The following is a 14,689-nucleotide window of genomic DNA, read 5'->3' as shown; positions in this document are numbered from 1 at the left end:
CCTGACATGGACAGAGGTGGCAGCAGAGAGCACTGTCACAGACTGGAAAGAATACAACACTTCCTGCAGGACATGAAACCAGTCTGTGTTTACTGGAGATGGTTGGTTTACGTAACTCCCATTGACATTAATGGATGCTGTGTAAGTAGCTAGGAGTAATCACAGTGGTTGAGTCCAATAATACTTCACATGAGGTTATTCCAGTTTAACTTTATAGTTGACCTACTGTATTCTCAGGGCAGGTCATCAATATCAGATCAGCAGGGAGCCAATCACTGCTACAGCCAGCACCCAGCACTTTACTAAGGCCACAGCACTTGCATATGCAAAGAGCAGAGCAGAAAGCAGACAGCTCCATACATTGTTTAGTGGCCGTGCTGGGTTACTGCAACTCAGTTTCCATTCACTACAGATTGTACCACCAGCAGCTGGATACCAGATGCCGTACTGTTCTGAGCTAAGGATTACAGGGTGGACCAGGCTTAAGTGTCCCTACCTTCTGCCATAGAAGGTAGCTATAGATCAACGACAACCATCAGGCACACAGGCAATATGATTTATCACATATACATCAATGTATGATAACTTACTTCTGCTGATACAAGTTATATTGTGGCTGAGTACAGACTGCAGGGGATGGTGCCTGGTCCATGTAGCTGTTTGGTGGGATTACATCAGTGGCCACAAACCTTAGAAAACAAACAAAAGATACAATCCTGAGCCATTTATTGTGAACACGTACATTTTCCTCCAGGTAAGTTATTGCCATACAGTAAGAAACATACATTCACATCACTAAACACTAGTGTGGCCTCTCAAGAAACCCACTGGTAATATTAAAGGGGTATTCCGGCAAAAAAAAAAATATATATATTTTTTTTTAAAATAAAGTTATACAACTTTTGTGGGGCGACACTGCACCTCCGCTACCACTAATGGGATATAGGTACACACATAAGGAAGTGATGCTTACTCTGGAACCACTTGCTTTATGGCTGGCTTCACATATCCATCTGCTTTTGCTATAGGGAAAGCAAAAATATAAAGACAAATTAAAAAAAAACCTCACAGATTGCATGACAGAAAGCATGTGCCAAGTCACCAAACCTCCCTATCCATGACTAGATATTACTAAACCTGGCAAACACATGTAACCAGAGATGTTTGTCTATTGTGCCTATTTCCATGGGAATTACTGTAAAGCATATCCCTAAATGCTGTGAAAGCAGCTCAGGCAAGATGGCGGTCTCCATAATAATTTAATAAAAATTACAATCAGAAAGTCGGTCAAAAGGATACTAATTCTCTATAAGGAGAGTCAGTCATAAAGACTTGTGGAGACTTAAAGGCCACTCCTGCTACACTGGGAATTCTGAGAAGAAAAGATATGGCAAATCGTTCTTACATCACTAAAGCAAAGTGGTGTCCCTTGAAGTCTAGGAGTCTTTGAACACTGGGGATTTAGCCAAGTCAAAAATCTCTTTGGGAGAACTAGTAACCCTTTGACTCATGTCGACAGACCTCTCCCAAACCAACCAACACCCTGCTCTGCACTGATGAGGGGCAACAACCCCGAAACAGCTGTCTGCAGATGGCATGTCAGTCCTTTTGGAGAGACTGTTTGGCTTGGCATAGATCCCCAGTCAATGTTCGTGCTGTTCATGGTGCTGCGGCTGTGAAGGGACCTGGGGAGAAGAAGGCCGCAAAAGGGAGCCCTGGAGCGTGGATAGATAATGTATACAGTTTAAGCAAGGGCTGCAAGGACATCAGTAACAATCTCCATGCAGCCCTTGTTAAACGATTATTGGGCCGTGTAATAGGACCAGTAAACGAGCGCCAATCCAGCAGATCAACAGTTATGATCGGGCCCTAAGTGTGCCAACTTCCATAAGCTATTTGGATGACTGGGAAAACATGCTGCCTCCACTGCATTTGCCTGGGTCCTCACACTGCAGCTGCCACATTTCTGAAACAAGCCCACAATGGCCGCATGGTTATGAAAAATCATCCAGCCATTGGCCGCCATGGGGGAGTGTGGTTTCAACCATATACAGCAACATCGGTCTGGGCTTAGCTACCGTAGAAATTTATAGCTCCGCTGATAGATCTCTGAACCAAGGAGTATAAAAACTAGAGATGAGCGAACCTGGAGCATGCTCGAGTCCATCCGAACCCGAACTTTCGGCATTTGATTAGCGGTGGCTGCTGAACTTGGATAAAGCCCTAAGGCTATGTGGAAAGCATGGGTATAGTCATTGGCTGTATCCATGTTTTTCAGACAACCTTTAAGCTTTATCCAAGTTCAGCAGCCCCAGCTAATCAAATGCAGATAGCTGGTTCGGATGGACTCGAACCCGAACCCGGTTTGCTCATCTCTAATAAAAAACCCTTAATTTTTTTTATTTTATTTTTTTACTTACAATATGATTTATGCATAACTCAAAATCAGTAAAGAAAAGCATAGAAAGCTATCTATAAACTACACACATATACACATTTATATATACGGAGGGGTTAGTCTTACAAGGATTGCAGAGCACTGGGGTGTAATACTTTGAGAACACTTCATCTTTTGGCCTGTCGGGATACACATAGATGAGATAGTTCAGGTCTCCGAGTCTGTCCGCCAGCGAACGTACTGAAAAATCTCGGCTGGTGAATGGCATCAGGTTCCATAAGGCCCTCTCCGCTAAATAGACATGAGAAAAATCCTATGTCACAATGACAGCAAACTGTATACTAGATAAGTCTGGTGATGCTTTATATTATCAGACGGACGTTGTTGTTTTACTCGAGGCTGAAACTTACGCAACTCAAACTTCCAGGCTATTGTGATGCCCCCGATCTCAGAGTCACTAAAGCGAAGAAGGAACGTCCCATCCCTCTTGTTCACCAACATATCGTGAGCTTGCTGCTTGTTGACAAAGCCCAGAATAGCCCTAAAATAAAAATAAAAAATGCTCATGTCACATACAGTAGATACGTAAATAAAACGGCAGAACTGAACCAGGGATAAGCAGAGAACTAACTAACTAACTATACTAAATAAAAAATGCTCATTACATATAAGTGGTGGTTCCAAATTCTCCCTGTGTGCACACATGCTATATATTTGCAGTGTTATGAAAATCAGGTGTACTTTTTTTTTTTTAACACTTAAAACTTTTTATCACTTAATTTGCAACACTTGCACCACCATCCGCAGCATTTCAAATAGAAGTGGTCGTACCCTTAATATGCCAACAGGAGTAGACAAGAGCTTAGAGGGAATCTCAGCCCTTAAAGGGGTTATCCAGTGCTACAAAAACATGTCCACTTTCTTCCAGAGACAGCACCACTCTTGTCTCCAGCTTGGCCGGGGTTTGAATGGAGCTTAATTGCAAACCGCACCTGAACTGGAGACAAGAGTTGTGTTGTCTCTGAAAGAAAATGGCCATGTTTTTGTAGCACTGGATAACCCCTTTAAGGATCATGTTTCTAATATATCTTTATAGCAATGTGAACTTCATTTTTTTTATACAAAGCTACAAATTCCTCTGCAAAGAATTAAAAGTGAAAATGCTGGAAGTCTTCAGCTGCCACTAGATGGAGCTAATGAGCTTACAGCCTACTGTGTTATTATAAGGTGCAATGTATATTCTGTATGCATTAACCTTGAACACCCTTATTTAATCGTGGCTGCAGGATATCTCCTATAAATCTGTCTATGCAAGGGATCTGAAGCTCTGGCCACTATAAACATATTCTGCACAGAACAATGTATTTGCTGTAGTAAAATTAAAGGAGTACTCAGGCGAAACTTTTTATCTTTCCAATCAACTGGTGTCAGAAAGTTACACAGATTTGTCATTTACTTCTATTTTAAAATCTCCAGTCTTTCAGTATTTAACAGCTGCTGTATATCCTGCAGGAAGTGGTGTATTCTCTTCAGTCTGACACAGTGCTCTCTGCTGCCACCTCTGTCCATGTCAGGAACTACCCATAGCAGGAGAGGTTTTCTATGGGGATTTGTTACTGCTCTGGACAGTTCCTGACATGGACAGAGGTAGCAGCAGAGAGCTCTGTGTCAAACTGGAAAGAATACACCCATTCCTGCAGGACAAACAGCATAAATAGAAGAAAATTACAAATCTATATAACTTTCTGACACCAAAAAAAGGTTTGCTGTAGTACTCCCATAAACTGAACAAAATGTTGCTCAGAGGTGGTCTTTCACGTAAAGTTAAATTTTAGGTTGGCCAACAATAACAATTTGCCATAATAAGACTCAAGGCACCACGGTTCCCACTTACCCATCATTCCAGTGAGGCTTTAAATGCTTTTTCAATACTTCCATTACGCCATCAAACCACTGCCAGAAAGTGTAATTCCAGCCTGGTAAATTCTCCTGTGTAGGACGGAATACACTAGTTACACCATGTTAATGCAGGACCATAACAAGGACTTGTGTAGCCCTTACTCCATATTACTCTGCAAACTTAAAAGTGTTACTGTCATAAAAAAAAAATGGTTCCCCTAACAATCATCTGTTTGTTGGGTGGTGCTTGGGGATGAGATGACTTTAAGTCGGGCACAGGTAGTAATCCCTTACCCTATTGAACTGTGCCCAGGACACGGTCATGTTGTTGTAGTCGTCCTTGTGGTTACTGGTGTTGTTGAATAATTTCTGCGCCAAAAACACAAGATTCTCATCGCTGAGCCCTCGGTTACTCTGAACCTCCGCCTTAAACTTCATGTTCAGAGCGTCACAAAGCTGCGGCCAAAGAACTTTGTCTGGAACCACAAATGGCACCCGGCCCTGCGGAGAAGAACAGATGCAAATGTCAGAAGATGGAAATTTCCACTGGGAGAAAAATATATAAATATATTGGGAATAATGTGATTACAGCAGAAGAAACCAGCGAGATGTTCTGACCATAGAGAATAAAAGACCAGATGGAACCTATGACTTACCGGCTCGGCAAACGCATTGTCCCACAAGACTGTTGCTGTAGCGTTGTTGTCCTGACTCCCGTGGACGATTACTACAACAGGGAGGGAGAGTGTCTGCAGGAAGAGTATAGATCAATCAAATAAGATAAGATACACAAAAAGTAATGCAGTATAAATCCCTGTAGCTTTAAAAAAAAAAATGTCCCTTCTATTTGAATCTCTAGTCTTCCAGTACTTATCAGCTGCTGTATGTCCTGCAGGAAGTGGTGCAGTCTTTTTAGTCTGGAGAGCAGGAGAGGTTTTCTATGGAGATTTGCTGTTGCTCTGGACAGTTCCTGACATGGACAGAGGTGGCAGCAGAGAGCACTGTGTCAGACTGGAAAGAATACACCACTTCCTGCAGGACATACAGACTGGAAGACTGGATATTTGTTTAATGGAAGTAAATTACAAATCTATATTTCTGACACCAGTTGATTTAAAAAAAAAAAAAATAAATCAGCTGAAGTACCCCTTTAAGTAAGGAAAGACTGGCCAAGGGCTTTACTCCTAAGCTCACTGCAAGAGACAGGTATCATAGATTTACAATGGAGCCTCCTACAGAGATGGTGAGAGAGAAGCACTTAGTTAAGTACTTCTTCTGGCTCTAAGAAATGGTGGGGGTCTACACACCTGAGCCTTGACCAATCCAAAGTTATGACATGTCGCCAAGATATGTGAAAAGTTTTATTTTCGTTAGTTTTTTTCTTTTTTTTAAACCCCAGAAAAGGATTATCCAGGATTAGAAAAACAAACAAACCTATTTTCTTGCCAAAACAGCGTCACCCCTTTTGTATGGTATTCAAATTAATTTCTATTTATTTTAATGGAACTGAGCTCTAACGTTCTTAAAAAAACCCTTTAAATTCCTTGACGGGATGGATCATCATTAGAGATGAGCGAACCGGGTTCGAGAAGATCCGAACCCGAACGTTCGGTATTTGAATAGCTGGGGCTGCTGAACTTGGATAAAGCTCTAAGGTTGTCTGGAAAACATGGATACAGCCAATGACTATATCCATGTTTTCCACATAGCCTTAGGGCTTTACCCAAATTCAGCAGCCACCGCTAATCAAATGCCGAAAGTTCGGGTTCGGATCGACTCGAGCATGCTCCAGGTTCGCTCATCTTTAATTATCATATATTCTGGTTGTCATGTAGCCATAAAAAACTACAGTGGTAACTCGGTTAAAGAGTAACTTGGATTGAGAGAGTTTTGCAAGAAGAGCTCACAGTTTCTCAAAATTGTGACTTGGTTTAAGAGCATTGCTTTGGTTTAAGAGCTCCCTGTACTGGGTGGGAGGGGGAGTGGGGGAGGGGCATGGGTGCTGTAGCGGGGTCTACAGCACTTTACTCTGACCCAGGAAGTCTCCCTCACCTTCCAAATCATAGCAGATCCACTTCAGGCTGGGGCTTACATCAGGGGACAGGACTGTGAAGGTAATCTCTTCATAGCTGTAACCTCCCTCTCCCTGGACAGAGAGTGATGCTATACTGTGCTCACCCTATACCCTGCTCATTCCTTCATGCTCCCTGCAGTTTCTGTAAACCCTTGTGTTTCCCATCCTCTCTATTCCTGCTATACTGTGCCTGCACTTACACTCAGCTATACACACTGCTGCTATACTGTGCCTGCACTTACACTCATCTATACACACAGCTATACTGTGCCTGCACTTACACTCAGCTATACACACAGCTATAATATGCCTGCACTCACACTCAGCTATACACACTGCTGCTATAGTGTGCCTGCACTCACACTGCTGTTTCTGTCATTGTCCTCACAGCTCTGTGATTCTCCCTTCCTGATTGGCCCATGCTGAACACACATCCCTTTCCCATTGCTGTCATGTGACTGCACAAACCTCTGACAGCAGCCCTGCTTCTCTATTCTAGCCTGTTGTACTACGCTACTACATTATGGGGATCTGCAGTTCCATCCTGTATCTACAAACTGCTGCTGTGTTATCAGGTTTATGCGCTTACTATACATTATACTCCACATGCTGATTGCTATACTGTACAGTAACTTATAATATGACATAACCAGCTTTCTTTCAAAATTAAATTTAAAAAATCCTTATTTTTGTGGTGTGGAACCATTTGTCTACATTTCAATGATTTCTTATGGGAAAATTTGCTTTGGTTTAAAGTGATTTGGATAACAAGCGCGGTCCTGGAATGAATTATGTTCGTAATCCAAGGCACCACTGTATATAAACCTTATAAGGAAAAACAGAGACTAATAAAACATTAGAAAACTGTTCCATGCTACTATCCCTTAGTATTTGTTATTTGGTTCCCTCTGTTCTGTCCTCTGCATCTGGTCTAGGAAAATTCCACATTGTGCTGAAATGATGTGCTTGAGGCTACGGCCAGATTATTGCTTTTTACTTGGAAAACAACTGTATAAATAGCTAAAGTCTTACTTCCATTTAGGAAACATTAAGTCAATTTTCCCTAAACTGTGACTCTCCACTTATTGCAAAACTAACTCCCATCGTGGCCATATAGCCTAAGGCATGATGGAAGTTGTAGTTTTGCAACAGCTGGAGGGCCATAGGTTGGGGAACACTGACTTTAGGATTATGTTATTACTGGGAAAGGGATAGCTATATCTGTATCTACTCTCTTACCTTCACCTGGAAAACCAGTTCATTTCCCCCCACACTGAACTGGGACTCAAACAATATGGTGAACTTCTCCTCTGTGACCGATTCTGCCCCTCGCCGGTCTGAGCGTTTGATCCTCTTCAAGGACTGGGAGGAAGAATGGAAGAATTAGCTGAATTTTATCATTTAAGGTTAAAATGCAGGGCCGCTTATTATGTACGGGAGTTTCAGGCTTTTATAAAAATCATTTTTATAACTTTATAAGGTGTAAAATAAAAGTGTTTAAAGGTAAATCTCACTATAAATAAGCTCCAGCACTGTTTCTGGGCATATAAGTAAACAATATGAGTGTTACTTATATGTCCCAAAAAAATTACTTACTCATCTAGTCATGTGGGCGGTCTAGAGTTTCTAAGTAGTCGCGGCTGGCAGGAAATCTTTCCGGTAATCACACCTCCATTGGAGAGTTAGGGCTCAGGGACGACCCCCTCTATGATGCTGCCGTCTCAGATATGCCGACACCCCCAGTGAGACTAGACTGCCAGTAAGATTTCCCGCCAGCCGTGACTACTTACTACTTAGGAGCTCTGGACCGCCCACATTACTAGATGAGTAAGTCCTTTTTGGGACACATAAGTAACACTCATAGCATTTAGGGCCCTATTCCACGGGCCGAGCAGGGCCCAATCAACGATGTAAACGAGCGCCGATCTGCTAGATCGCCGCTTGTTTACTAGGCCTATTACACAGCCCGATGATCGTTGAGTGAGGGCTGCAGGGACATAGTTATCGATGTCCTTGCAGCCCTTGCAGCATACATTATCGCCCACTGCGCACCGCTATTCCACTGTAGCAATGCGCGGTAGCGGAGCGATGACGTTAGGTCTGGCCCTAAATGAACGATCAGCCGATGACACGATCATCGGCTGATCGTTCTCTCTATTCCAACAAGCGATAATCGGCCGAATCGGGCCAAATGGGGCCGATTATCGTTCCTGTGGAATAGGGCCCTTATTCATATGCCCGGAAACAGTGCTGGGGGCATGTAGAAGCTTATTTATAGCTGTAACAGCTATCTTTGAATTATTTTATTATTTTAAAGCCTTTTATCTTGGATAGTTTACAACTAGAGATGAGCGAACCTCGAGTCCATCCGAACCCGAACTTTCGGCATTTGATTAGCGGTGGCTGCTGAAGTTGGATAAAGCCCTAAGGCTATGTGGAAATTATGGATATAGTCATTGGCTGTATCCATGTTTTCCAGACAACCTTAGAGCTTTATCCAACTTTAGCAGCCCCAGCTAATAAAATGCCGATCATTCGGGTTCGGATGGACTCGAACCCGAACCCGGTTAGCTCCTCTCTATTTACAGCCCTTTTTTGTCCATGGTTGGACACATACACTCACCGGCCACTTTATTAGGTACACTATGCTAGTAATGGGTGGTCTTCTGCTGCTGTAGCCCATCTGCCTCAAAGTTCGACGTACTGTGCGTTCAGAGATGCTCTTCTGCCTACCTTGGTTGTAACGGTTGGCTATTTGAGTCACTGTTGCCTTTCTATCAGCTTGAACCAGTCTGCCCATTCTCCTCTGACCTCTGGCATCAACAAGGCATTTCCGCCCACAGAACTGCCGCTCACTGGATGTTTTTTCTTTTTCGGACCATTCTCTGTAAACCCTAGAGATGGTTGTGCGTGAAAATCCCAGTAGATCAGCAGTTTCTGAAATACTCAGACCAGCCCTTCTGGCACCAACAACCATGCCACGTTCAAAGGCACTCAAATCACCTTTCTTCCCCATACTGATGCTCGGTTTGAACTGCAGGAGATAGTCTTGACCATGTCTACATGCCTAAATACACTGAGTTGCCGCCATGTGATTGGTTGATTAGAAATTAAGTGGTAACGTGCAGTTGGACAGGTGTACCTAATAAAGTGGCCGGTGAGTGTATATCATGACAATAAATGGCTGCAAGAAGTGAAAAGTTGGACGAAAAAAGTTAAGAAAAAAAAAGCAGCTAAAACAACTGTAATATCAACCTTTTTGGTCAATTAAAAAAAGATAATAATATAATGATATAATATAATATAATATATTCCTATTTCCTATAAAAGGAGACATATACCTAAATCAGACAATTTTCCCTTAGGTGCGTTCACACATACAGGATCTGCAGCAGATTTGAAGTTACAGATTCAAAGCAAATCTGCCCCATCAAATCTGCTGCAGATACTGTAAGTGTGAACGCACCCTTAATATGTACCTGTCATTGCACCTGCTGGCAGATCAACAAGAGTTCCTCTTTTAATTCTTAAGTTCGGGTCTACTTGTATACAAACACGCGAAGAGGCTGTAATGTGCTCAAGCCCAACTGGATCCAATGAGGGCAACGTGAATTATGGTCTCACTGCATGTTGGTATCCAAGGAGAGCCAAACTTCCGGATTACTAGAGGAAGTCACCACTGATCCGGCAGCGGGTGCCATGACAGGTACGCTTTAAAGTTACATAAAAAAATACCTCTTTCATCTACTACCATGGACACCCCCATCTGTGCACACCTACCATGTTTCTGAAGTGTGCGCTGAGCGTGCCCGTGGCCTGGTGGTACTCCATTACACAGCAGTTATTTAGGATCTCTCCGCTGCTCTCGCTGTGAATCAAAGACAAAGTGCGTTATCAGATGACATCTACAGTCCACGGTCACTTCAATACACAAGAACGATAGAATGGAAAGAGAGGTGATAGATCTAGGGCAGGGCTAGGAAACCTTGGCTCTCCAGCTGTTGCAAAACTACAACTCCCATCATGCCTGGACAGCCAAAGCTTTAGCTTTGGTTTTCCAGGCATGATGGGAGTTGTAGTTTTGCAACAGCTGGAGAGCCAAGGTTCCCTAGCCCTGATCTATAGGGGTACGTCACACTTACTTTCTCGTGTTCTCGTTTTTCAGAAGAGCCTTGGCTTGTAATTCACTAATGATAGTGGCTTTCACTTGGGGTGGGTTCATGTGGACGTTCAGTTTGCCACCCACCAGCAACCGAACTGTCGCTGCAAACTTTGTCTGTGTCTTCAGCACCTGCGGAGGCTGCTTCTCAATGATGAATGTGCTGAAAGAGAGAGGAAGAAAGAATAACTGTACAACATGTATGCAGCTAATGCACAGTGCATGGCCATGAATGTAAAGGACAACAATAAAGCCATCACAGTAAATGGTAGCATATATCACTCCAGTAAGTATACAGAAAAAAAAGACCAAGCTATTACTCCTCATATACTGTTCAGAACTGTTAAATGGCCTCATGAATTCTGATTTATCCTATTGCAGAAAACCGGGGTTGGTATAAGCTTCAACATAATGTCAGACAACCATGCACATATGATGACTAAGCTGTATGCTTTAAAGGGGTATTCCACTCAAACATAACTTTTCATATGTTGCTGCACATAGTGAGACTAACCATTCTTTCTATACTTATTATTATCTATTCAGTCTCCTTCCCCCAGTTTTCAGATGCTGCTTTCTGCTGAAGACACAAACATCTGTGTGAGCTTTTCTCTCTGTCTTCCCCTCCTCCCCCCTCTCTTCTGGGATGGCTGATGTAAACAAGTTCCTATGTGTGACTTAGTAATGCCAGGAGAGTCAATCGCAGATTTCATCCGCAACTTGACCTTCCTTGCATTACAAAGAAGCTTATAAAGTTGCATATAGTAACTTGTTTACATCAGTCGTCTCAGAAGGGAGGGCGAGACAGAGTGGAAAGCTCACATACAGATTTTTGTGTCTTCAGCAGAAAGCTGCAGCTCAGAACTGGGGGAAGGAGACTAAATAGATAACAAGTATGGAGGGAACTGTTAGTCTCATCATAAAAAGCAACATATGAAAATGTATGTTTGAGTGGAATACCCCTTTAAGGTCTTAAAGCAGTATTCCCATCTGAAGAAGTTAACCTGTGCACAGGATTGGGATAACAAGGTGATCAGTGTGGGTCCAGCTGCTGGGATCCTCACTGAGGTTGTAAATAAGGACAAAATTGTCCCCTGAATGAGCAGGTGACTGCAGCCAGAGCTTTTCACTCTCTATAGGGCCACTAAACATTGCCAGGTTCAGAGCTTGACAATGTTCGGAGGCCCCACAGATGATGAATAGAGCCCAATTCCAGAATAATTCTGTCCCCATTCATAGGATCGGTCAGATCAGCTACAGACAGGGGAGACCTTCCTCAGAGGTATCAGTCCGAGCTGAGGGTGGGTTATAGGTTACCTGGTTACTAGAGCGGAGATGATGTCTGTGATGGTGGCGTTCAGCTCAGCGAGCAGCTCTTCTACAGGCCCGGGGATCGGCAACTGCTGGCACAGGTGCTCCGCTCGCCTTATCTGCTGTCGGTTCTGCCATATTATTTCTGCAAGTTTTTCACACCTGCGGAGACCAGGCTTACATGGGTTAGTACGTTATAAAGAGATAATGGCTTTTCCATGTTATAGAGGTACCAGTCTCCTTCCTCTCTGCAAGTCATACCATATATTTTACACTCTTCTCACATAGCGCTTGCAGTCTCCATTGGCCGTATGTACTGGCAAATTAACTAGCACATGCTATACATATCCATAGGTCACCATTCATTAGCTGGATGCCTTCCTTCATCCTCCATTAGGCACTTACAGGTACATATACCTTTTTTTATGCTGTAAAGAATAGCAGACTGTGCTATTTCATACAGAATATAACATGGAAGTATCAGGATTTCCTGGTAAAAAATAGATTTTCCCAATTTGTGAAGGGGGTCTTATTTAAGGAGAAGATAGTAGGCTCAATAGATACCACCTTTTAATGCCTTATTAACATTTCCTGTAAAATTGTCTGTGGTTGCAGATCCACGACCACTGACAATTTTAGGGACCATGAAATCCTATGTGGGCATTCATACCTCCCCCCACTCATCTCCCCTGCTGTCCCCCGTTCTGGCTCTCACTTCCCCTGCTGCTGTCTCCTGGCTCCCTTCTCTCCCGCTGCTGTCCCCTGCTCCCAGCTCTCATCTCCCCCGCTGCTGTTCCCCGCTCCCGGCTCCCATCTCCCCTGCCGCTGTCCCCCACTCCCGGCTCCCATTTCCCCTGCTGCTGTCCCCCACTCCCGGCTCCCATTTCCCCTGCTGCTGTCCCCCGCTCCGGGCTCCCATCTCCCCTGCTGCTGTCCCCCGCTCCCAGCTCCCACCTCACCCGGTGCTGTCCCCCGCTCCCAGATCCTATCTCCCCTGCTTCTGGATCCCATCTCCCCTGCTGCTGTCCTCCGCTCCCGGCTCCCATCTCCCCTGCTGCTGTCCCCTGCTTCCAGCTCCCCTGCCGCTGTCCCCCACTCCCGGCTCCCATTTCACCTGCTGCTGTCCCCCGCTCCCGGCTCCCATCTCCCCTGCTGCTGTCCCCCGCTCCCGGCTCCCATCTCCCCTGCTGCTGTCCCCCGCTCCCGGCTCTCATCTCCCCTACTGCTGTCTCCGCTCCCATCTCCCATGCTGCTGTCCCCCTCTCCCGGCTCCCATCTCCCCTGCTGCTGTCCCCCGCTCCCGGCTCCCATCTCCCCTGCTGCTGTCCCCCGCTCCCGGCTCCAATCTCCCCTGCTGCTGTCCCCCGCTCCCGGCTCCAATCTCCCCTGCTGCTGTCCCCCGCTCCCGGCTCTCATCTCCCCCGCTCCTGTCCCCCGCTCCCGGCTCCAATCTCCCCTGCTGCTGTCCCCCGCTCCCGGCTCCAATCTCCCCTGCTGCTGTCCCCCGCTCCCGGCTCTCATCTCCCCTACTGCTGTCTCCGCTCCCATCTCCCATGCTGCTGTCCCCCTCTCCCGGCTCCCATCTCCCCTGCTGCTGTCCCCGCTCCTGGCTCCCATCCCCCGAATGCTGTCCCCCGCTCCTGGCTCTCATCCCCCCGAATGCTGTCCCCCGCTCCCATCTCCCATGCTGCTGTCCCCCACTCCCAGATCCCATCTCCCCGAATGCAGTCACTTGATGCAATGAGCAGACGTTCAGAAAATCACGCTCCGTGAAAAACACTGGATGCGTGAATGCTGCCTGAACCATGAGCTGGTGGCTTCTTCTCTCCAACAAGCCTTGGCAGAAGCCACCAAGGACCATTTTCTTGACTCCCAGTTCAGGCAGCAGCACTGACAATATACAGGCAATGTTAATATACCAGGTCTGTAGAAGGTCTAAGCTGCCTTCCGGAGGACCGCCGTTCCCTGCCAGCTGCTGCCGTCTCTTCCACTGAATCAGCTCATCATCCAGAATGATTGTTTGCTGCTTGCGTAGAAGTTGCAGGGTCTTCTGATGCTTCTCTGACAGATCCTGGAGAAAAAAAAACAAAAAACAAACATAAAAGGTTAAAAAGGATTCTGGAAAATGGACGTACTTCACATTGTTCTCAGGATGTAATAAAGTGAATAAAAGCAAAGACAAGTAAATAGATATTGGCTACTAATGAAGTCATCGCATGCACTCTCCCCTGAAGAGCTCGGTACAGAATGTGTCCGACATGAGCAGAAAAACATTATATTAGGCTAAAAGCTGGCCGCACGCATTAGCTAAAGGTCAGCGGTATCTGCACAGCAACTCTGGATGGGCAACATGAAGCTCACAATGTTGCAGTGCGGCGCTGATGTCAGCGGCGCAATGCAAGTTTGATGGATTTTTTGTGGCATGTGACTTTGTCACCAAGTGACTTCAACCTGCTTAGGCTGGGTTCACACTACGTTTTTGCAAACAGTTTTTTTTCATCTGTTTTTAGCAAAAAAAAAAAAAATCGAATGAAAAACTGATGGAAAAAATGGATTCATGTGTGTGCATCCGTTTTATTCCGTTCATTTCCATTGAATTCCATTATTAAAAAAAAAGATCAAAACGGATCCTTTTTTTAACGGACACAAAAATAAGGTTGACCACGTTTTTGTGTACGTTAAAAAAATTATCCGTTTTGATCCGGTTTTTTTTATAATGGAATTCAATGGAAAAACGGATCAAAACGAATGCACATACATGCATCCGTTTTTTTCCATCCAAAAAAAAAAAAAAAAAAAAAGGATGGAAAAAACTGATTGCAAAAACGTAGTGTGAACCCAGCCTTAG

At 44.7% G+C, this 14,689-nt stretch overlaps 1 protein-coding gene across 2 annotated transcripts in view; it reads right to left on the bottom strand.

Moving 5' to 3' along the window:
• LOC138773109 (signal transducer and activator of transcription 5B) overlaps positions 1-14,689 on the bottom strand; it is a 129,837-nt gene that overhangs the window by 6,352 nt on the left and 108,796 nt on the right. For both annotated transcript variants that reach the window (XM_069954084.1, XM_069954083.1), the window contains 12 exons: positions 13,761-13,912; positions 11,848-12,003; positions 10,514-10,693; positions 10,152-10,239; positions 7,611-7,733; positions 4,954-5,046; positions 4,592-4,798; positions 4,293-4,387; positions 2,809-2,939; positions 2,525-2,689; positions 974-1,022; positions 591-689 (listed from right to left, as the gene is read on the bottom strand). In XM_069954084.1, coding sequence (XP_069810185.1) covers positions 591-689; positions 974-1,022; positions 2,525-2,689; positions 2,809-2,939; positions 4,293-4,387; positions 4,592-4,798; positions 4,954-5,046; positions 7,611-7,733; positions 10,152-10,239; positions 10,514-10,693; positions 11,848-12,003; positions 13,761-13,912 — 1,538 coding nt within the window. The remainder of the gene's footprint in view (positions 1-590; positions 690-973; positions 1,023-2,524; positions 2,690-2,808; positions 2,940-4,292; positions 4,388-4,591; positions 4,799-4,953; positions 5,047-7,610; positions 7,734-10,151; positions 10,240-10,513; positions 10,694-11,847; positions 12,004-13,760; positions 13,913-14,689) is intronic.

Source organism: Dendropsophus ebraccatus, chromosome 14, assembly GCF_027789765.1.
Source record: "Dendropsophus ebraccatus isolate aDenEbr1 chromosome 14, aDenEbr1.pat, whole genome shotgun sequence".
In the NCBI taxonomy this organism is placed as follows: Eukaryota; Metazoa; Chordata; class Amphibia; order Anura; family Hylidae; genus Dendropsophus; species Dendropsophus ebraccatus.
The sequence above is the reverse complement of the archived record's forward strand: the minus strand, read 5'-3'. Positions and strand labels throughout refer to the sequence as shown.